Source organism: Biomphalaria glabrata, chromosome 10, assembly GCF_947242115.1.
Source record: "Biomphalaria glabrata chromosome 10, xgBioGlab47.1, whole genome shotgun sequence".
Classification (NCBI taxonomy): domain Eukaryota; kingdom Metazoa; phylum Mollusca; class Gastropoda; family Planorbidae; genus Biomphalaria; species Biomphalaria glabrata.
The window spans coordinates 14,901,698-14,925,637 of NC_074720.1; the positions used below are offsets into that span (position 1 = coordinate 14,901,698).

The 23,940-nt window shown below is 37.1% G+C and overlaps 1 protein-coding gene and 1 long non-coding RNA gene across 5 annotated transcripts in view; one reads left to right on the top strand and one right to left on the bottom strand.

Moving 5' to 3' along the window:
- Positions 1-1,303: 1,303 nt before the first annotated feature.
- On the top strand, positions 1,304-23,328 carry LOC129928662 (uncharacterized). Its single transcript, XR_008780121.1, has 5 exons — positions 1,304-4,513; positions 17,171-17,225; positions 20,867-20,987; positions 21,723-21,859; positions 22,942-23,328. It is a non-coding gene; the product is annotated as an uncharacterized LOC129928662 (long non-coding RNA).
- LOC106066546 (gamma-aminobutyric acid type B receptor subunit 2-like) overlaps positions 10,434-23,940 on the bottom strand; it is a 335,198-nt gene continuing 321,691 nt past the window's right edge. For 3 of the 4 annotated variants that reach the window (XM_056043851.1, XM_056043852.1, XM_056043853.1), the window contains 4 exons: positions 23,315-23,480; positions 21,614-21,763; positions 18,960-19,081; positions 10,434-15,246 (listed from right to left, as the gene is read on the bottom strand). In XM_056043851.1, coding sequence (XP_055899826.1) covers positions 14,831-15,246; positions 18,960-19,081; positions 21,614-21,763; positions 23,315-23,480 — 854 coding nt within the window. In that variant the 3' untranslated portion in view covers positions 10,434-14,830. Of the gene's footprint in view, positions 15,247-17,517; positions 17,578-18,912; positions 19,082-21,613; positions 21,764-23,314; positions 23,481-23,940 lie in introns of all 4 variants that reach the window. The other variant, XM_056043854.1, reaches the window with a different exon arrangement.

The window sequence follows — 23,940 nt, forward strand, 5'->3', positions numbered from 1 at the left end:
CTGTTTACCGTTTGGGGATGGGGGAGGGGGGGCGAATACCTCTACTGCCCTTCCCACCTAAACCATTTGAATGGGGGGGGGGCGGTCCTACTTTTATGGAGAAATCATAGCTTGTGAACAAAATTAGTTGAATTAATCTATAAATTTTATATTATGTCGCTCCCTTTCTGGCATCTTGGTCGATTCGGTGGGGTTGGGGGGAGGGCGATTGCATGTACTGCCCTTCCCACTCTAGCCCTCGGAGTGGGGGGGGGGCGGTCCTAATTTTATGGAGAATCATAGTTTGTGAACAAAATTAGTTGAATATCTATATAATATAAACTACGTATTGATATGTGAACCCATTGTATATTATGTCGTACCATAATCTAATGCCAAATTTTATCATTAGTAAATTTAAATGAAAAAAGGTTGCACCAGGTGGGAAGGGCGATATATGCAATTGCATTTCCCCCATCGGACAAACCAATACTTTTTCTTTTAGTATTATAGTGTAGAAATTACAAAAATGTAAAAAATCTGCCACTAATATAATTTATATATACTATAAATTAAATTCTTATATCGAGTCGCCCTACTTTTTTTTTTTATTCTTTAATGCCAAATTTATCATAATTATTTTAAGAAAGACTTTGCATTGGAAAAGTTAGAATTCAAACGAAAATTTTTCAGTATAAGAGTCATGATTGAGATGAGTTCTAAAACGAAAAAGATACATTTATAGTCGCCTTTTCCCAACCTTTACTCAATCGGATATTTTTCTAGTTAAATAAATTTGGGACTATAACTCACAACTTATACCACAATGTTATTGAATATTATTTATCGAATAATTTTTTTTCGGCGGCAATCCTCAAAGCCAAAATCTAAATATGTGGGATATCTTATCTTTTCAAGGAACAAATCGGTTTTATTTGCAATGTATTAAGGGCCTATAAATTCATATTAGAATATCTTTCAAGTACAATATTATTCAAAAGGTCCCTTTTTTTAATAGTATGAATACTGAGCTTTAGGTCAGGAGATTGCGTTTCTGCAGTGGAAAATGCCAGAAAACGCTTTTGGCGTCGGGGCTTCGCCCCGAACTCCATTGATGAATAATGAGCTGTAGATGTCAGGAAAATGCGTTTCTGCAGTGAAGAATGCAAGAAAACGCTTTTGTGGTCGGGGCTTTGCCCCAAACCCCACTAGGGAACCTTATAGCGTTGCCCCACTTTTCTCATATATATATATATATATGTGTGTGTGTGTGTGTATGTGTGTGTGTGTTCTGTACACACGTTTATGCATAGGGTTAGGGTTTACTGGGCGTTAGGGTTAGGAAAAAAATCGACCCCCCCCCCCACTCCAAAGTTCTGGATCCGCTAGTGTCCCAAAGACAGGCTCATAAGACGAACAAAAAACTGAAAAAAAATCCCCGGCGGACAACGGCTTTGTCTGCATTAGGTGTGGCAAAATATACAGTTTGCTATTTGAAGTCGGGTTTAGTGTTATCATTTCTACCTTAGCTCAGCTTTCGTTTCTTCATCTACGATATCACTTACTCTGCTGAACGTCTACATGAGCTCCAGATGAAAGAAATCTGAAAGGAGTTAAAGAGGCGGGACATCGTAGCGTCAGGAAACAAAGAAGCCCTCGTTAGCCGTCTGAGAGATGCTTTGAAAGAAGACAAGTTTGACCCGGACACTTACGAGTTTGAAATGAAGGCTGACCTCGCAGAATGTTGAGTGAAATAAAAGAGGAACTTCTAGGGTCAATGCGAACAATGGCGACTGGTCTGAAAACAGATCTGGAGGAATTCAGAAGTAAGTTAAGGGAGGAAATCGCCGCTGTGAAGTCACAGCTTACAGCAGAGATGGAGCTAAAGATTAAAGCCCTTAACGACGAGGTCCAGGCAGTCAAGGTCGAGCTGGGCAAGGTTCAACGTATTCAAACAAATTCAGGATTGAGCGAAGCAATTTTGGAAAGTCAAGCCACCTATTTTTGATAGTACAGTCTCGTGGACAGTCTATAAAAGACTATTTGAGGCGGCTGCTAAAGTGAACAACTGGAGTACGAACGAGGAAAAAGCAACTGGATTAATGTTAGCATTACGGGGAAAGGTCTCTGAATAGCTACAGATAGTTAACGAACAGCAAGTGCATTATGCCTAATGGGCATTGATGAATCACTAGTTTTAGTTTCTTCTTTAGTCCGGTCAAACTCTGAAGAGACTAAACAAGCCGATTCTAGAAAAGCATGGTTTGCCACAGCTGGTGAATGTGGATATCTTAATGGGGCAGATTTCTTTCTCATTCTGTCGCTGTGACCGATTCATTCATTTCGCTCTCGGTGCACGCACAGTCTGTCTCCGTGTTTGTCCGATCTTTCCTATCACATATTATTTTGTAAGCCTGTAGTCCTCAGATGTTGCTTGCAGTCATCTATGTAGGATAGTATTGGGAATCTCTTGGGTCTGACTCCCTCATCAAGCTCAGCAGTGAGGATGGCCTAATGAATTCTTCCGTCTGGCTAGCGGGTAACATGTTCGAGCATACTTAGCATTCTCTTTATCAAAAGAGCTTTCATGCTGTATGTATTGCCAGTTTTAAAACTTTCTTATTAAAAACAATGTGAGCTATATGCAACGCAAGTGAAAACTGTTTAATTTATGCTCTTAGTGTATGTATGTAGACTAGCTCTCGCTCGAGTTAGAACAATGGAATAGCGCTTTGGGGAGGAACACATGAAGCAGGTTTATAGAGTGCAATTGAAGACTCGGCATCAAAAAACAAGGGATACACAACAGGATTGGTGGCAGATATCGAACGACTGGCACGCCTGGCTTATCCGACCTTGACCCAGGAGATTTTAGACGTTCTCATAACAGACGCGTTTATTGATTGTGTTCGTGACCCCGAATTGAAGTAGGCTATTAGATTAAGTGGAAAAATAGAGGCTAGCGATGCTTCGATATATGCATTATCTTTTGAGGCAGCTAAAGACACATAAAAAGCGACCCATTTCAGTCGGAGGCTTCATGTTCAGGAGGAGGACCTCACGCATATCATCAGACAAGCAGTGGAAACTATAGATGACCGACGGTCTCAGCAAATGCCCAGACCAAATAGACCGGTTGTTCACTGCTGGAATTGCAATCTTCTGGACACATTCAGAGAAATTGTACTCGGGGATATGCAGGCTGACAAAGAGAGAAAGATGGATTGGGTAGTCATCAGGCCAACATTCAATCTCAGAACCAGGAAAACTAGATTCTGCCGGTCTCGTGGGGCGGAGACAGGCAGCGAGATTCACATGAAGCCCCAGGCTTATCATCCCAGTTGCCGTGCTAGGGAAAAATAGAAGCCTGAGAGTACAAGGGAAAATAGGAGTTCGATTTTGCAGATTTCTATTAGATATTGGCGCATCGAGATCGATAATTTATCCTAGTCTTATTGAGAATAACGTAATACATGAAGTCAGTGGCTATTCTATAAAAACATCTAGTGGAGAACTTTTGCCAGTTTTAGGACAGATCACTGTAAAGATTGAGATAGCAAATCAACATTTTAGTCATGAATTCTTGGTCGCCAATATCATGGATGAGTGTATTCTGGGACTAGACTTCATGCAGTTATTTGGACTCTCCTTGAACATTGGGGGTGGCACAATGCAATATGGAAATCTTGAAATTCCGTTGCTGGGGAACGACATGGAAGAAGAACAGATAAAGAGGGTCTTGATAACAAAAGGTACCAGCATACCCGCACAGTGTGAAGCCATTATATGTAACACAATAGACGGTAATGATCCTGTGCCTATAGCAAGCCTTATAGAGCAGTCAAAGGAAACGCGCAGTAGACTACCTGTGGGGAGAATACTGGTTGTTAATAGAAACGACCGATGGGTACCTGTTCGGGTTAGGAATTTTGACACTTAAACTTGCAACCTTCAGAAGAAGAATGTTATCGCCATTTGTTGTCCATTGGAAATTATTGCATCGTGTGATGCGGTGGTCCCTGTAGCTAGTGCCTCGTAATGTGATTCTCGAGTTGATCGGATACTTGGAGATGAGGGTGAGGATCTGTCGGAGAGAGAGTGCGGTGGGGTTAGGCAAATGTTGCTAGAGTTTGGGGACGTCGTGCCAGACAGTGAAAATGGGCTCGGCGAGACTGATTTGGTGTTCCAGGACAAGGTTGTGCACCTGGATCGGTTGCACCAGTATTGTGAGGAGACCAGAGTCTGTTCGGGACGAACAGAACTAGGGAGGGGCAGTGTTGTAACCCTGTTTCTCCCTGACTAACCATTTTTCCAAATGCGAAGTAGGATGATTTTTTTTATGTTGTTAAGAAACTTTAGTGATGCTTTTGTTTTTCTCTACTGAGGATAGAGGATTGTTTTCTTTAATTTGTGTAAGTGAATCCGGATATGTAAAATTGATTTGGAGATTGTGACATTATTTATTTTTATCGGTGATAGTGATTGATCATGATTGGATTGTGCAATCAGAGAGATACCAGTGATCTGAGAATCGGTGAGATATTTTCTTTATTTCAACCCCACGTCTTAACACTATAAAGGAATGTGTTTTATTTGTCAGTCGGAGTATTGGCTTGGTCAAGTATAATCTCGGTCTCAGCGTTCAATGTGAGGCCTCAACAACTCTACAGAAGCCACTAGTGAAGTATGCGGTTTTAATTTAACTCGGAAGCTGATTGAGCTCTTCCAGTTTTCCCACAATTTCCACTTGAAGAAGATGTCTATCTCCAATGTGTTCTTCTCTCTTATATTGATCCTCCATCTCTTATTATGTTTCGACCTAATGCACTAAAATGCCTGACGTTAGGTAACCCTATATTTCCTGTTTGAAGTCTGTTAGCCCATATCACCCTACGTATCAATTCCGAAAGTAAAAAAAGAGGGGAAAGGGGAGGGAGTTGGTAGTCCAACTATTATTGTTTGTTAGAAAAAAAAAATGACTGATAAAAAAAAAGTAAAGTTCTCTTGTCAGATCTTGCAGTTCATGATGCATCTAAGGCCGGCGGAGATCGAGGGTGTCATGCGGACAGCACAACGACCAACCACCTTTCCCTTTCCCTAGAAATGTCATGTACCCTTAAGAGTTGGTTGGTCACAGAATCCTAAAGTTCAAAATCTCAGCCTTCGTGATTCCACTTGTAAACCTTCGGTTCGAAGCCAAGCAATGTAGCCCTCGGCCATCACAACCCCGTGATAGATATTTACAAAGGTACATTTCTGTGTGTATACAAACCTAGCAGTTGTAGTAGTGACTCATGCAGAAAGATCAGGTTTTCCCAGAATTTCAAAAAAAAAAAAAAATGAAGAAACTGATTCAATGTTTGGCTTTCTTCGTAACTTGGCTTTGACATGAGTGGGTTTGAACGGAAGAAGAGGGGAGATAACTTACTTTAACTTGCAATGGTGCGGACATTTTGTTTTTCCAAGAGAGAGAGAGACAGACACAGAGAGAGAGAGAGAGAGAGAGAGAGAGAGAGAGAGAGAGAGAGAGAGAGAAGAGAATAGGGCGAGATAATGCAAGAGAGATAGGAAACAAGTACAAAAAAACCCAAAAGAGGCCGAGTTCTTGCGGCTGTCTCTTGTACATATTATCGTAAACAATTTAAGAGGACCCTATTTACTGTGATAGCAAGGGAAATAATTAGGTAAGCCTTGACACAATGACTGCCACGTTCTCTATACATTTTTCTTCCCCTTTGTCAATGAAAAAATAATTAATGAATATGTTTGTAAAAACTCTGTTTAAAAAAAATAAAACATTAACTCCCCCCCCCCATCCCCATTTCATTCTTGTATCATGTGACCAAGGGCAAATAGATGAATATTTCACGAATGAATTGCCAAGTTTTCCTCCATCTAAAGTCACCATGATATATATAACTAGAGTTAGTGACTAAAATGATTACATGACAATTCTGAGTATAACTGACATATATTTATTTAAAATGTGACCGGGAAATGACTCAGATTTGTTTTCTTTCTATCATTACACTCTTAAAGCCAACAGCGCTCCCCCCTCCCCCATCTAACACCCATGTACAGTCCATCTCTATAACTATATATTTAGCGAGTGAGGGATCACGTGACCTTTATATTCGTAGTTTGACGATATTGTTAGATACATTTAGAACCATGAAACATTCCGCCCAGGACCAGGTAACTACGTGTTGGTCACGTGACAAGTTCAACGAAACTACCTATAGGTCTGCATGACTCATTGCCGGAATCGTTGGTCCACTGTTTACTATAAAGTTTGTATTATAATCTAAGCATGTGTGTGCACGTACGTGTGGCTGTGTGTGTGTATTGGTGTGTGTGTGTTGACGGTTGTTGACTTGTAGCACCAAGCTGCCAATAGACAACTAAATCGCTTAATGCGTTATTCTAGTTTAACTTGTAAAACGTGAAATAGCTTGAATAACTTCTTTGTGAGCAATACTAAATAGAACTTATATTACAATATCGACATATTCAACTTGAGATCAAAGGAAACAAATGTAGTAGACTTTAGTAGAATTAGTAATAACAAGATTACAAAGACAGTTTGTGTGGAAACACAAACTCAAAATCGGCCCCAGATGTGGTCCACCCAGGCAGGCTTCAATATTTTCAGAAAGAACATCCAAATGAAATTATATCAAAGACAAATGAGAGATAAGAATGGAGAAAGAAGGTTGACAGATCTTGTGTAGTGCCCCAACGGTACAGCGGATCAAAGGATAGGTGCAAGGGAATGCAAAGTTAGATGTGATCCTGGCCTAACTAGTTCCCCTTTCAGACCTTGTGGTCTAGAGGGCAGATGATGTAAAGTTCATCTGTTTTTGTGGCCTACGGTTAACGAGGTTGTCATGTGGCCAGCACAACGACTAACCGCCTTTACGTTTCCCCAACTAATATCAGGTACCCATTGGGGCTGGGTGGACTCAGAAGCGCCTAAGGATTTCGAAGTTGAAAATCCCAGTCTTCACCAGGATTCGAACCCGGGGCCCCCGGTTCGGAAGCCAAGCGCTTTACCGCTCAGCTACCGCGCCTCTCCTGGCTTTACTGAAGTCTTATAATTGATATAATTGTTTTGAAGAGGTTCAATCCTTCCTGCAGTAGTTGTGCCAGCTTCAAAATTTACGAAAATGACGTTTACAAGATTAATATTCGTTTTAATTTAGGTCTAAATTATAATGCATACTAATTAGCTTTTTCTCTTCAAAAAACTGCTTGCATAACTGATTTTAAAAATTAGATTTTTCGCTTTCAGAAAAAAAAAAGTAGCCGTTGCATCAGAACTTTGAATGGTCTAAAATATTGTGATGTCGGATTTTCAATATCTTTTCTAGTTTACGAGATCTAAACGGGACGGAGGGACAAACGGATAGACATTTCGCACAAAACTAATAGCGTCTTTTCCCCTTTCGGGGGCCGCTAATAATTAGTATAATATATATTTTGAACAAAATCTATCTCTACAAAAACACGTCTTTTCGATGTGGCAATCTGGAGCTGTCTGGCCTACCCAAGACAGCTGACGACATTGCCGCTTATCTTGCATCACTCACACTGCATAGCCACCAACCAATCGTTAACTTCTTCTCACCGTCACAATAAAAACACACATACACACAAATCCCATCCCATAACATTGAATGAGAGAATGAAAGTGAGAAAGAAAGAAAGAAAGAAATAGAAAAACAGAGAAAAAAAGAGAGAGAGAAAGATTTGAGTAGGTTAGTGAAAAAACAAAGAGAAAAAAAAGAGAGTGTGTATGTGTCTCTTCTCTTCAATAACATTTTCCCTACCTGGCTTGAGTTTAATTTTAAGGAACGACTGTTATTCTAGAATGTTATGCTATGATAAAGATCTGACATTGTTCGAGGTTTGATTCTGGTTTGATCCCTTTACCTTTTTATTTTTTTTTATGATCCAAGACTTTTTTGTCTGTGGGAAGATGTGCGTTTGGAAACACTCTCCAGGGAAGAACCACAAGAGACCAAGATACGTCTCCAGAGCTCACTCAAGGAATGTCGATACCCATGACCCATATATCTGTAAATGTTTGTCAAAAGTTTTACACGTTTCTGATGTTCTTTCAGAGTTCTAGCTGATCAACTTCCTTGTCCAAACCTTTCGCGGGACCATGGGGAATGGCAACGTGCAGGATATGAACCCGGTACCATCGAGATGACCGAACGACAGTCCAGCGCGAATACCACACGACCAGGCAGATAGCCAATATCTGGGTTTCAAGCTATGAGGCAAAGAGGACAGATCGAAGAACGAAGATCAATACATAAACAACAACAACAAAGAGCACAATCAGGCAACTGCAGCAGACCCAAGGTCTCAACCTACCCAAGGTCTCAACCTACCCAAGGTCTCAACCTACACAAGGTCTCAACCTACACAAGGTCTCAACCTACACAAGGTCTCAACCTACCCAAGGTCTCAACCTACACAAGGTCTCAACCTACCCAAGGTCTCAACCTACCCAAGGTCTCAACCTACACAAGGTCTCAACCTATCCAAGGTCTGAACCTACCCTTGCTTTGTCGGGGGTCGGCTTTTCAAAGCGAATATAGGACTTCAAGTTTTGGCTTTGGCTTCACTGTAAACACACACACAAAAAAAGACTGCAGAATTGAAGACTACCGCATCACTAAACGACTCCTTTATGGCCCATTAAAGGGAAGCGACCACAAGGTGGACGAAGAAAATGTTTCAGGGACACCCTCAAAGCTTCTTGTAAAGTCTTCAGCATTGAACCAGCCACCTGGGAGACAGAAGGACGCGATAAAGCATCATGGCCTCGCGCTGTGAAAACTGGCGCACAAATTGCTGAGGACAGAAAAAAAACAACGTCTGAGAAGAAAAGCAAGGCCAATGACACTAGCTCCAGCTGGAATAACCTGCCGAGTGTGCAGCTAAACATTACCGGCTCACATAGGTCTCACCCGCCACATGAGGAGGCACAAAACCCCAGTGCAAAGCCCTCAACCCCTTGGTAATCAAACCACGATCTACAAGTTCTAAGGAAATGATATTGTCTGTATCTTCGACCACCAAGGAGGAGCTTTAGAGTGAGTATCCAAGACTATTGTAAGAGAACAGTGGGCTATATGAAGGATAACATAGTAGATACCATTGAGCACAAAACAATATGTTAGGGTATTAATACAAGTATCATTTTTTAAATGAAAACTTCAGTATGTTCCATTATAGTCATTGTGTAGCGACTGTCCACATGAAGCAACCATTAGATAGCTGATGTCCACATGAAGCAACCATTAGATAGCTGATGTCCACATGAAACAACCATTAGATAGCTGATGTCCACATGAAGCAACCATTAGATAGTTGATGTCCACATGAAGTATCCCTAGAGAAAATTGAGTTTTAGGTCTAGGATATCGATTTTTAACTAATAACATAATTAAGTAGATCAATCATTTTTCTTTACATTACAATCATTTTTATTGCTTAAATCTGTGTCTAAAACATGTTTTTTAAATGTTTTTGTAAGGTCTATGAGACAAAATCTTAATAAAATTTATACTTTAAACTCATTTTTCTCAAAATGTTAGTTTTTGCACATGTCATTGTGCTTTACTAGGAATTTCTCCTAAACTACTTGATAGATTTTGATGAAATTTGAAACACTTCTTAAGGACATCATTAACTTTACTCGTACAATGATTTTTTTTCAATATTTTATTTACTTTTTTTAAAAAAGAATTTTTAATTAATATTTATCCTGTTTTTTTAGGTCTAAAAAATACTAAAAATTTAAAAATTTGTAAAAAATTTAACATACTTAAATCTTTAATTCCGACGTTGTATCAATTTAAAGGATCCTTTTTTCTTATCTTTTAATTCAATTTCATGAATTTTTTATCAATAGTTTTTACAAAATTCAGACTTTTAATTTGTATACAATAAACAATATGGCCGCCGTTACCATGGCAACCATCATTCAAAAAAACTTTTTTTTAGCATTATTTATTTTAGAATATCATTATATGTTACCATAACAAATTTCAAAGGCCTAGCTTCAGAAATAACAAAAATAAGATTTTCAGGGATACCTCCCCATAGCTGATGTACACATGAACTGTCTGACATGTTATGCAGCCATTTAGCTTCCGTTCACGATTCTTCCAAGCGAAGCGGATCTTCACGTCCATAGATTTTGTCATTGTCCATTTCGTAACAATGGTAATAGAAGATCTAAGTCAGCCAGACCTACACATCTAAGCTTACTAAGACATGAGATATATATAGGTTTCGTAGCATAAGTATTTATATTTTATATGTCAGCTTTTAATAGTCGCAAGTGCATGTTAAAATTGTGTATTGTTCTTTAAAACAAGACAAAGTCATGCAAGTACACGTATAGCTCGACTAGAATGAAGACAATAAACTAAGAGTAATGTTTAGTACATTTATTCAGATAAATATTTTATACACTTGTATGAATGATGAAATGATGGAGCGTGGACTATGAACAACTTCAAGAAAGATTTCTGTTACATTTCAATTGGTCTGAACTTCTGTAGCTGTAATCACGTGACAATACAGGAAACTAATAATTTTTTAAAAAAGTCTTTCAAAAAGCAACATTACTCAATTAAATCCAATAACAAACATACAACACAGAGAAGTTCTATTGCCCCTTCTAGATTTCTGTTGAATCTCTCTAATTGCAGTTTGTAATGTTATATCGAGCACCACCTGCCCCCCCCCCCCCCCCCTTCAACACAGACATACACTTAACTTGAACTCTTAACATTTTGTGTATTCAAAAAAAAAAACAAAAAAAAAAACCAACTTCTCTCGGACGTGGTGGCGTGGAAGTAAAGCACGTGCGTGCCAGACCGAAAGTCTAATTCTGGTGAAATAAATCATTATTACAAAGCTTATATCAACTCACTCTGTCTGGTTAAAGGCTTGTGCACGCTATTTCTCCCACACCCAATCTCGGATCAAGCTGAAATTTCGCACAATCATTTTTTTACCTCAGAACACAAGAACCAATAAAAAAAAAATCCCCAACTAGTTAATTAATTAATGGTTATTAATTATTTTGTTTGGTATCTCAAACAAGGGAAAAAATGTACTTGAGTGGTGGTATAAGCTAAACAAGTCCCCTTTATGGGTCGCCGCCTTTAAGTAAGCTTGAAACAAACAATAGATAACTATATAACCTACTATCTCATAGGCAACTCATTAGCAAAGTTGTTAGTATGTTGGCTTGAGCTATGAGTTCGAATTTTAAACAATACGAATAATTCTATGACCAGAAGTGCTCGGGGAATACATTTACTCATGAACTCTGATATTTAAAACAAATAAATTCATTTCTGCTTTACGACTTCTCCATGTCTACTGCTCCCTACCAGATCCCTTGCAACAGTGGTAGAAATGTCATCAGCTTAGAAACTGGGTAGATCATCTCTCTGCCTAATGATATGCTTTCTCTAGATCAAAAACGTTTTTTAAATGATTGCGGAAGTCGCAAATCAACCACAAAATTTCTACACAGCAGCGAGCTATTCTCGGATCAGGAACAAATAGTTTGGAAAGTCCAACTTGGACAAACTTTCTCTTCACTCAAGGTCTTGTCGGAATCATTTATTTAATATTTGTTCTTCGTGATGGGCTTACAAAACAAAATTTTTTTTCTCACAAAATTTCTAGTAGATTCTTCCGCGTTTTAAATCTTTTTTCTTTGGGTTTCTCCATGTTCACAGTATTTGTATACATATAGTTTATAAACTAGGAGATATAAGATACAAAAATGTATAACAATAACACATAATCCGAGACGATAGAATTTTAGAGAAAAATTATGTTTGCTTCTAGAAGAATGTATTAAATAAAAAAAAGTTTATATTCCGAAAAATCTAATGAATCGAGTTCCAATTACATTTTAAAAATTGATCATCTATCTATAACTGTCTAGTGCATATGTCAGTTGAAATTCACTCTTCGAATATTATAAATTAATTGTAATTATTTTCTAATCTTGTAAAGAAATAAAAAAGTAAAAAAAGTAAAATCGATTCCTTCGCTTCAAAAATAGTCGATTTTCTGAGAACCAAATTTTGACTAAAATTAGAGTTGAGCTAGTTTTACAAATATGATTGCATTTATTTAAATATTATCTTCATGTATTTATAAGGAACTTTTGTAGGATGGGCTGGCCATTTTTTACCTTAGTTGCTAAGCTGAGACTATTTTCTTAGCGGAAGGCTAAAAATTGGTTTAACATATGAAGAATAAAAAAGGACATTGTGTGTATGGGGGGGGGGGGGGATCTACCTCCTGTCAGGCCTACATTTATCCTAAAGGGGCAATGATTTATTTGGAACTTTTGAATAATGCGATGATAGTTGCGTTGCAGTGTGAGTGTTTATGATGTCATCATGAGGAAAGTAGTGCGGATGTTTTGGTCATTCAGGTCAATAAATATTGGCTGCAAAATCTTTTATACACGGCTCAAACTAAGAAGGCCTTCATATAATTTTTTTATAATGCCACTGTATATGTTGTTGTTTTTAAAACAGCCAGACTTTCTTTACAAACAAAATATGTTGGCTTATTATCATGTTCCACAAAAAAAACAACATTCCGGGTAGATTCTACATTCAGAGTTCCATTTCACAAACTCATACTCGTTAAAGGTCATGGTACCAATCCATCAGAGAAAAGGTGAGGGCCCTAACAAATATAAAGATATATTTTCAACTTTTTTTTTGAAGGGGGGATAACTTATAACTTTTTGAGCCGACTTTTCGGCGGGCCGGATACAACCACGTCGCGGGCCGGTTCTGGCCCGCGGGAATGTACTTTGGGCATCACTGGTTTAGATTTATCAGCTTTGTGGAGCTGCAAACCAACGACCAAATTTTGTCCCTTAGATGTCAGTTCTAGTCTTAGCACTACATATACCGCTAAACTACCACATCCTATATTAATGAATGTTATAGTTACAGCTACTACCCACGCAACAGACGGACTCATAACTCATAACCTCTCTTCATGATTAATGCACACAGTAGAATCATATAAAATAGTGTTATAGTTTCACACACGAAGTAGAGTGAGAATGACGTAATCAAGGCATTTAATTATGTCACAACTTTGGCAGTTAGGTCAACTTGACATGAATATAAAAAAACAAATACATAGTCAATACGTTTGTTATTCTGTTGATACACGGTTTCATAAGTTATAGCTGTGGATAGAGATAAGACAAAATCATATCAATGTCATTTCATTGCTACATAGGATAATTCATAATTCACGGGCTATGCATAATATATACATAAAGATTCATTTGAAACTAAAAAAAAATCTAGCATAATCTTCTAATTATTTTTATATTACAGTGAGGCGTTGTAAAGACAGAATTGTATTGTAGAATTTGTACTCTTGTTGCTTCGGCCTCCTCTAAATTAACAACTTAACCTAATCCCGTTTTATGTCGTTAATGACGTAGATCTAATTATTTAGCACAATTTGTTTCAGCATATCAGCATTAGTTGGAAGAAGGGTTTTAGCTAAGTATGTGTTTATAGCCCTGCCTTGCACACCTCCTTCCAACATAGTGCAGAGGGTGCGCACTGGCTTGGCCACTGTTCTAGACTAGAGTGAATGTTGATTGCAAAAACAATACAGTTCCGCCCAAGTCTAGAAGCATTAAGAATATGTCCTAAAGAGGGACTGTTGTTATGTATTTCTGATGTCAGTAAATTAACACCTTTCTTCGTTGATTTGTCTCCCTTACATTAATTACTGTACATTTAATCGACATGATTTTATATTGTTATAAACACTTAGGCTACTGCTGGCCTACAAGGGCGTTATTATTAAATATTAAATCCAATGCGCCTACTGTATGTTTAGGATTTGATTTTATTGCTTGCGATTTTTTTTTTTCGTAAAGAAAATGAGGTCAAGTAGAGTTCAATGGAAATGGTGAATAGAAAGGCATTTAGCCTAATTGACTAGGGCAGGTTATTATAATAACAATTGTGTCGATCAAATCTCGTAGAAGTTCAAAGAAACTTGTCCAAATATTTACAATAATACAAGTTCTGTACAAATAATAGAACTAGGAAAGTCTCGTGTTAGAAGGTCAAAGGTTACTTTTTTTCCACAACTCTTGAACACTTTTAAAAGTCCTTGAACTTGCACTGAAAGCCATCTATCATTTGCGTTTACTTTACTAATTCGATCAAAATAGGTCATTCTACTTCTCATATATGGCCTTGACACAATAACCCTGGTGTTGTAATAACATTCCTTTGTAACTTAATTGAGAGGCCCCTCCTATAATTTTTTTTCGCATGCATCCCTGTTTATATAGTTCAGACTTGTCATTCTTTCTTTTTTTAATTCTAAATTATGCAATAAAAGGGCCAGGCTTTGTAACTATAGAAACGCACATGTATTTCTAGTTTTAAAATGTTACTGTACAGGCCTACAATGATGTTCTGCTGATCACAGATAAAGTTACCAAATACATACCAAATACATATCAAATAGATAGCAAATACATACCAAATGTATACCAAATACATACATACCAAATACATACCAAATACATAGATCTAGGTACCCAGCACGCAATAAAAAGAAAATGTGGAGAATTGACTATCATTGTTCTTAATATAAAAACATGTAAATAAGATGTAATAATATATACAAATTACATTTTTTTCTTCACTTCTTTAAAACGATATAGATTTGAGTCAATCTCTTGTAGCAGTCGCTTTCAAAAGATCGCGCCATTTGTATAAACTTGGCAGGGGAGATAATATTAGATGCTTTCCAAAACGTCGCATGTAAAATATAATTTACTGTTGGTTGAAACAGTAGCAGGGCCGTTGGCCTGTGGCGCAGAGTGCACCACGGGCGCACAAGTCAAAGTCGCCTCAGGCTGAGGTAGGCCAGCGGCTGCGGATGCGTCCCTGTGTGGGCGCGCTCTTGGGGCGGCAGGCAAAGGCTCGATGATGACAGGCGACATGGGAGAGGACAAGGCGAGATTCTCAGGGTACAGAGGGGTGCCGGACAAAGAGCAAGGGCTCTGCCGGACCAGAGGCTGAGTGTCCTTGGCCTGGTGCGCCTCCGGGCTGTCTTCGAGGTAGGATTCTGCGATAGTCCAGATGGCTAGAGGAGCACTATGTCGTCGGAGGCGGAGACTTCTCGGAACGAAACGCCGAAGGGGCGGTGTTCCTAATAAAAATCAAAAGCAAATTAAACATTAGTAAACAACATAAATGCACTTATATGGTTGTAGTGTTTGGAGAACATGGAATAGTAGATTCATGATTCATCATGGAATAGTAGATTCATGATTCATCATAACACACATTAGAAGAAGGAAGTCTAGCTAAATAAAATTATCGTGTCTCTCTTATTCAACCAAACTTCATTTTAATTTACAGTTTCCTGAAAAAATAAAAGATTATGAAAATAACACCATACATTCACTACTTATGGTCAAACTAGAGGTCAAAGGTTAGTGAGGTCCAAACATTTCTGAAACAAGTGTCACGGGGACGGAACCGGGCCTCTGCGGTTTCAGTATTCATTGTGGCTAGAAGTTTCGAAAGGTCGGACAACACCGCGTCAAGGGGCGGCTAGGGTTCGCTGGCCGTAAGCTGGACATTACTGTAATACATTACAATTACTGTAAAGTTCTCCTTTCAGACCTTGCAATCTATAGGGCAGATGATGTTAAAGTCATCCGTTTCTTCGGTTTACGGTTAACGAGCAGGGTGTTACGTGGCCAGCACAACGATCAACAACCTTTACTTTCCCCTACTAAAGGGGGTATCCATTAAAGTTGGATGAACTCATGGGCGCTCTATAAATCCCTTAATTCAAAACCCCAGTCTACACCGAGATTCGAACCCAGGACCCCAGGTTCGGAAGCTAAGCGCTTAACCACTTAGCCACCGCGCCACCGTAATAGACCACTTGCTTCAAATATATATCTTAGAACTTTTGTGTAAACAGTCAATACTAAACATGAGATATGACATTTATAGGAGATCACAATATTTCGTTCACACACACCATACAATCTCACTTTTTTATATCCCAGGCAATGCATTTAGAAAACATTGCTTCTTGTTGTTCAATGACTAAAACAAACGTTGACGTAAGTCTTTCAAAACGAAAATGTACAACTAAAGACGAAACAATATTTGAACACGTCATGGAACAAGCGTGACGTTTTGTTAGTAGATAGATCATTCCAAAGAACAGATGCGACGTAAAACAAGGCAGCACATCCACCAATGCACCGTACGTTGGAGTACATTGACATGTCAAGTCTAAATCGTTCAAACAGTTACACCAGAACGAAGAAACACTATAGTTAAAAAGAAACTAAAACAATTTTTTTTTTAGATAACAATTAAATAAATAAGAAAAAAACATTGAACTTTAGAATGTGATAAAAAATATCAAACGTGTCAATCTCTAGAACTTGAAATGTCTAGAACGTGTCTATAGTGCTGTTGTGTTAGACACTCAAAAGGTCTTAAAAATATTGTTTTAAAATTAAATAAACAGAAAAAAAAAGAGTTTATAATGATGAGCATATTCACTGACATATGAAACAAATCGATTTAAAAGACAATCAAGCTGTTAGTAGTAGATATAAAACTTGAAATAATGAATTCGATATGAATGAAAAAGTGAAAGACAAAGTATTCGTAGTTGTGAATAATTCATGAAATATTTCAGGTGTATCCCCATCAGTTGTAAGCTAGACTATTTCAGGTGTATCCCCATCAGTTGTAAGCTAAACTATTTCAGGTGTATCACCATCAGTTGTAAGCTAGACTATTTCAGGTGTATCACCATCAGTTGTAAGCTAGACTATTTCAGGTGTATCCCCGTCAGTTGTAAGCTAGACTATTTCAGGTGTATCACAGTCAGTTGTAAGCTAGACTATTTCAGGTGTATCACCATCAGTTGTAAGCTAGACTATTTCAGGTGTATCACCATCAGTTGTAAGCTAAACTATTTCAGGTGTATCACCATCAGTTGTAAGCTAAACTATTTCAGGTGTATCACCATCAGTTGTAAGCTAGACTACCTTGACGCTAATATTAGTATGTTGTCTTTTGTATACTCACTTCTCTAGCATCTGAAGAAATGTCGAAAAACATCTGAGATGAAGTGCAACTAAAGTTTTCAAGGTAATGCCATCTTTAACTTGTGACCTTTCTTATCTTATATGTTATGTTATGTTATACATGTATGAGATGAGTGACATCATAGATATGTCCAAGTCTACTTCTTTTTAGTTTATTAGTGCACTATTATGTTGAATAAATAGAAACGTCCGAATCAATAGTGCCACGTTAGCACGACTTGTTCAATGGTGCTAAAGTAATGAATGAATGAATGAATGTGAAAGAAGAAGAGATAGACAGACAAAGTCAGTTGTGAAGTATCAGGTTGTTAGTAGACATCAACAACAGGACATACCGCCGTGACATGCAAATTAGGAAACAACCCATTCATGTTATCTTTCGTTTGATTGGTGCTCTGAAAGCGGAACAGGAACTCAAGAATTAAATGTGGCATAAATACAAGTATAGCATTGAATGAAAAGTGAACTTAAATAGTATTATCTTCGATCTTCAATCAGATTGAAATGATATTTTGAAGTTGATGGTTAACATATAGAAATCAAAGATACATACACACTGTATTGCATTATATGAAATAAAATGTGTATGTTTTTTTTTTTTAATATATTACTTTGAATAATAAAAAAGTTAAGTTCCCAATTCAGACCATAGGGCAGATGATGTTAAGGTCATCTGTTTCTTTGGCCAAAGGTTAACTAGCAAGTTGTTATGTGGCCAGCACAACGGGCAGCCGTCGTTACTTCCCCCAACTAAAGTCAAGGACCCATTAGAATTGGCTGGACTTTGTGTAATAGTTGTTTTAAATAGGAATACAATTTAGAACAATTAAATTATTAGTTGGAAAAAAAAAATATTTTTACTGCAAAATAGAACTAAGAAAAATATTTCAATAAAATAAAAGTCGCAATGAAAATTTAGTTTTAAGATGATTAAACTTCAAAAGATATAACTGTCAAACCAGAGTTTTCAATTTGTGACCAATTAGGTAGTTATTTTGTTCCCCCAAAGATATACATAAACTGACAAATTTATAGGAAAATCGTTAGAGCTGTTGTCTTTTTTAATACCCGTCCAGTGTTAAGGTTCCTCCAAGTGTCTGGTTAAACTTTTTGAACCCATGAAGAGTTTGCAAGCTAATAGTAGGAATTATAAAAGAATTGTATATTCTTTAAAGCATGAACACATTTTATTTTTCAAATGTTGCCTTAGTTGCGAATTTATTGTTTGTTATTGTATTCATCTGATGTCTCAAAGAAAAATCTTTTTTTTTCCCCAAATTCTTAACTTTTATGAACTTCATGTATTCATCGATGGCTTAATATTTGGTTGAGTATGTTATATAGCATTTTTTGTCTTGTTGAAAGAAAACCAAGTTTGTTACAAAGTTTTATAGGCTACGCTCATTTTTTTTTTGCTATTTTATTTTTTAATTTTATATTATATTATGTATTTAAATAATAATAATAATATTATATTATTTTTTATTACCATTTTTAATATTATCAATGCAGAAATATTGCAAATGGCACAAAATGAAAATGATATTAGGCCTACATGTTAAATCTCACAATAACACTATAGATCTTTTCTCAATTGAAATTCCTCGACACTGCAATTAGTTGAATCGCAGTAAGAATAATTTGTTTCTTTATTGCTTATGTAATCTTTATTGTTTTTTGTTTAGTTTGTCTAACCATGCAATACACAAACGACCATGCTTGCTACATACAAGATTGCCAGTGTTAGTATCCACGCTACCAAATGACGTCATCAAACCTTGTGCTCCTGAACCGCCTTCGAACACACATTCTGATGACGCAGCATTTCCCGCCTTATAAGGCAGGACTCTGGTGGCCGCCATCAGTGGTTGCCTCTCTCCCAAAGCATCTTGATTGCTTCTGTAAAGAAATGGCATCGAAAACATGTCACTGTGCTATCAGAAGTTATTATAACAAAATAAAACTAAATATTTTGTAAGCCATTTTAAAGGCCTATTCAGGTAGAGTTGAATTGTATTTGTTTGGTCTGTCTATAATAGTCAATATAGTACAGAAAATTCTGTTTAATTTTCATTGTTACCATGATCAGAGGAAATACTGGTCTCATAGACTTATTTTTGTTTTCTAAATATATTGGTTGTAGACATTCAGGGCCGGCCGTAGGTACTGGTGGCCTTAGGCAAAGTGAGTTTGGGTTTGGTGGGCAAAAATAAAAAAAAAACTCTAAATAAATAAATATAGAGCCCTAGATGTTTGGGATCTGATGCAGGTTACGAAATGTTTTCTCCATAAATTTTTTTTAGTCCTGTTCAAGGCCCCTACCATTCAGACGCCCTAAACCTATGATTAGAATGGCCCTGATAAAATCAAGATTTAACTTAAAAACAAGTTAAATATAAAACAAGGTTACAAAAGACAGTTTGTGTGGAAACACAAACTCAAAATCGGCCCCCGAAGTAAAATGTTTTACATAATTCGGATAATCCTTCCTAGTCCAAACCTCCCACAGGACGACGGGGAATGGGAGCAGGCAGGGTTTGAACCTTCGATCGTCGATAAATCCAAACGACAGTCCAGCGCGCAAACCGCATGACCAGTGGTCCACCCAGGTAGGCTTCAATATTTTCAGAAAGAACATCCGAATGAAATTATATCAAAGACAAATGAGAGATAAGAATGGAGAAAGAAGGTTAACAGATCTTGTGTAGTGCCCCAACCGTCCCGCAGATAAAAGGATACGTGAAAGTGAATGTAAAGTTAGATGTGAACCTGGCCTAACTAGTTTGTGGTCTATAGGGCAGATGATGTAAAGTTCATCTGTTTTTGTGGCCTACGGTTAACGAGGGTGTCATGTAGCCAGCACAACAACCAACCGCCTTTGCTTTTCCCCAACTAATGTCAGGTACCCATTAGAGCTGGGTAGACTCAGAAGTTGAAAATCCCAGTCTTCACCAGAATTCCAACCCGGGAACCTCGGTTCGAACTAAATAAGTTAATTGTTTTGAAAAGGCTCAAATTCATATTCGAATCCTCAAAAAAAAAGAAAAAAAAAAAAAAAAAAAAATTCCGCTATATAGAAAAATGTTCACGAAAATGTTGTTTATAAGATTACTATTCGTCTTAAATTAGGTCTAACATATAATGCATACTAATTAGCTTTTTCTTATAAAAAACTGCTTGCATAATTGATTTTAAAAATTAGAATTTTCGCTTTCAGGAAAAAAAAAAGTAGTCGTTGCATCAGAACTTTGAATGGTCTAAAATATTGTGAAGTCGGATTTTCAATATCTCTTCTAGTTTACGAGATCTAAACGGGACGGACGGACAGACGGACAGACGGACAGACATTTCGCACAAAACTAATAGCGTCTTTTCCCCTTTCGGGGGCCGCTAAAAAACAACAACTTTTTATAAAAACATTGCTTATTATATTACATCAATTATTTTGAATCTTTCCTAACTGTACACAATTGCGCAAGTTACTCTCCAGGTCTTGCGACTTTTAGGAGTCTATCTTGCACTTAACAAGAATCCGAATCACGTTTTGTGGGGAGAGCACCCTTTTAATCGCTGCCATATCTGATATTATTGCACGGGTTATCTCCAGTTAGTCTATCACATTTGCTATATAAAAAAAAAGATTTCTTAACACTAAATAATGAAATAATTGGTTAATTTTTTTAGATTAAATCATGTTAGGGTCATCGACAATGAACGAGGCCAAATGATCAGCTTGATGTTGCGAGCTTGAAAAGTAGGAGAGATAACGTACAAGTGTGTTCACCAGACAAGACGGACGGACAGAGTGAGTTGATTTAAGCTTTATTGTTATACACTGAGTGGGGGTAACTCAATGAGGACAGGTATTTATTTAAGAATTAACAAATTAGTTAATTAATTCATGGTAATTAATTATTTTATTTGGCATCAAAAAAAAAAGGTAAATAAATTCTACTTATTGAGAGATGTGGCTGTTTATGTGGAGTTATTCCCTTTATTACGTTTTGCGCACGTTTTTTCTCCACTTCCCATTCTCGATCAAGTTGAAATACATTATCATTCATAATCGACGACAATACATGAACCAATAAAAACAATTACCATTTAGTTAATCACTTGGTGGTAATTAATTATTTTTTATATAAAAAGGAGCATATTCCTGCAGTATTGACATATTGTGTTTAAAAAGTTTTTATTTGCTTGTTAAAGAAAGTATAATGCATATCTAGCCAGTGACATCATCCATTCTGTTTGTGCTGAAAAAAAATGCTTATCCACAAATGCGGCGGCATCAGGTCTGGAGATCGCACTATTGTTTGCTCTATTTCCAATTAAGAACATTTTGAAGCCCTCTCATTGCCCAACTATATTGCCTCAGTTAGTTGCCCACTCTATATAGACCCCCGCATTGCTTGCCCAGTTGTGACGTACTTGAAACTGTTCTTCTTCTTGTTGTTCGTCTCTTCCACGCTCTCGCTGGGGCCTAGGTAGACCCCACCAAACGGGTCGTCCTCATCGTCCCTGTCCTCCTCCTCCTCAGCGGGAGGCGGTATCGTCAAGGATTCCTTCCTGGAACTGCTCCTGAAAGAGGAACAGACAAAATGATTGTGACAATGACGTAGAACGTTTCCTGACTACATTATAGATGAAAAGCAATGGCGTGTGCAGTAGCTCATCGTAAGTGATATAGTTAGTTTTGTGTTGTCTGTCTGTCCGTCCGTTCATCCAGTTTAGATAGCAAAAACAAGAAAAGATATTGACAATCCGATTATATTATTAAGGGAGGTAATTGTTCTATTTTCTTAAACACAATGTTATAAAAATATTAGCATTAGCAAATGAAGTGTTTTCTGTTATAGAAATGACTTACATTTTCAATAAAGTTTTTACTTTTGTTTTTGCAAGAGAAACAATGCATTTATGATGTATATACGTGGGATATAATTTAACATTAAATAAGCTGGGTGTTACATATTATACAAGTGGTGTGCTGTGTATATTGTACATGTTACATTTCGACCAACTGAAAAAGTTTCTTTCTTGAGGCCTGAAATGAGAGACGGTACTTTACAATACCATCTATTAGCATTTTTTAGACAATCCTTCTTTAATAACATCAGTTTCACATTGAAAAATATCTTTAAAACTATTAGTTCATTGAGTACATTTGAATATTAGCAATCACATAAACATTAATAAATCTCCTAAGCCTGTGGTATCATGTCGTCAGTCGGCCTAATAATAGAATACCATCAGCAACACTTTGGATACCTACACGTGACTTCTTTTTGTAGTGTCAGAGACAGAATCATGGCTGCTGATAGTTTTCAGTTCAAAGCTTCTTATTAATATACGCTGGAAACATTGAAGTGGACCACTTCTACACAAACTTTATAACCTTGTTTTATTTTACATGGCAACTTACATTTGAGAAGGGATGTCAATTTAGAATGAGACAACCTCACGTCTAACTGGTCAAAGAGAATGACACATAAATATTTGGATTGATTTTATGTGATGAACATTCTTATCGAAATCCGCAGTAGGTCAACATCCACAGGGCCGGATTTAATTAAGTGAAAGCCGTGGGAAGAATAATTGTAAAGACATCTTTTTTTAGACACTTTCATGAAAAATTTTGCTAAATTAACGTTAGATTAACGATATATTGAAGTGCTGTTGTATTTAAAAACTTTTTTTTTTGTTTTTAGAAACATTTAGTATGCATATTTTTAGGCCTTAAATTGTTTCCTTTGCAGAGACTCTCCTTTGAGGTTGAGACTTTGCGCAGCTGCACTATTTGGACTGTCGTTAATTCAGCCCTAACTCTAAACTCTTGTCAGTTTAGAAAAAAATGTTTAATTTCAAGACATCAAATATATTCGTACACAACAAAGTTTATATAATAATTAACATTGGAATGTATAAAGCTTCTGTAAAGTAACATGCAGAGGCAGTATGGTAATATTTTATCATAATAATATTATGGGTATTATCAATGAACACTTTGTCTATGCTGCCGAAGAACATAAAATCATCAACAGTCTTGCTAGTCTTAATTCGAGCTTTGAGTGCATAGTATTTTTCAACTTTCACAATTGTCCAGTCAATTCCTAGTGGTCAGGTACTCACCTCACTCCAGCCATCTCAATGACCTCAGAATGAAGACTGGAATTCTGGAATCTGTTCCTGAGCAGGCTGGTGGTGGGCGGAGATTCCTCGGTCATGTACATGGTAGTGGTGGTGCCGCTGATCTCTGAGTACTCCGAGGAACATTCCACCTCTAGTGTGCTGCAAGCTGGATGGACAACAGCAAAGTTATATTAAATGTAATTGTATCCATTAGTTTGTACATGGAACTATAGTATAGTTCTATGGTTGGTATCCATTAGTTTGTACATGGAACTATAGTATAGTTCTATGGTTTGTATCCATTAGTTTGTACATGGAACTATAGTATAGTTCTATGGTTTGTATCCATTAGTTTGTACATGGAACTATAGTATAGTTCTATGGTTTGTATCCATTAGTTTGTACATGGAACTATAGTATAGTTCTATGGTTTGTATCAATTAGTTTGTACATGGAACTATAGTAGAGTTCTATGGTTTGTATCAATTAGTTTGTACATGGAACTATAGTATAGTTCTATGGTTTGTATCAGTCATTTAATATTCGTGTAGTAGTTATAGACTAACAATAATAAATCTGTGAGATTAGAAGTATTTTTACAAAGCTTATATCAACTCTGTCTGTCT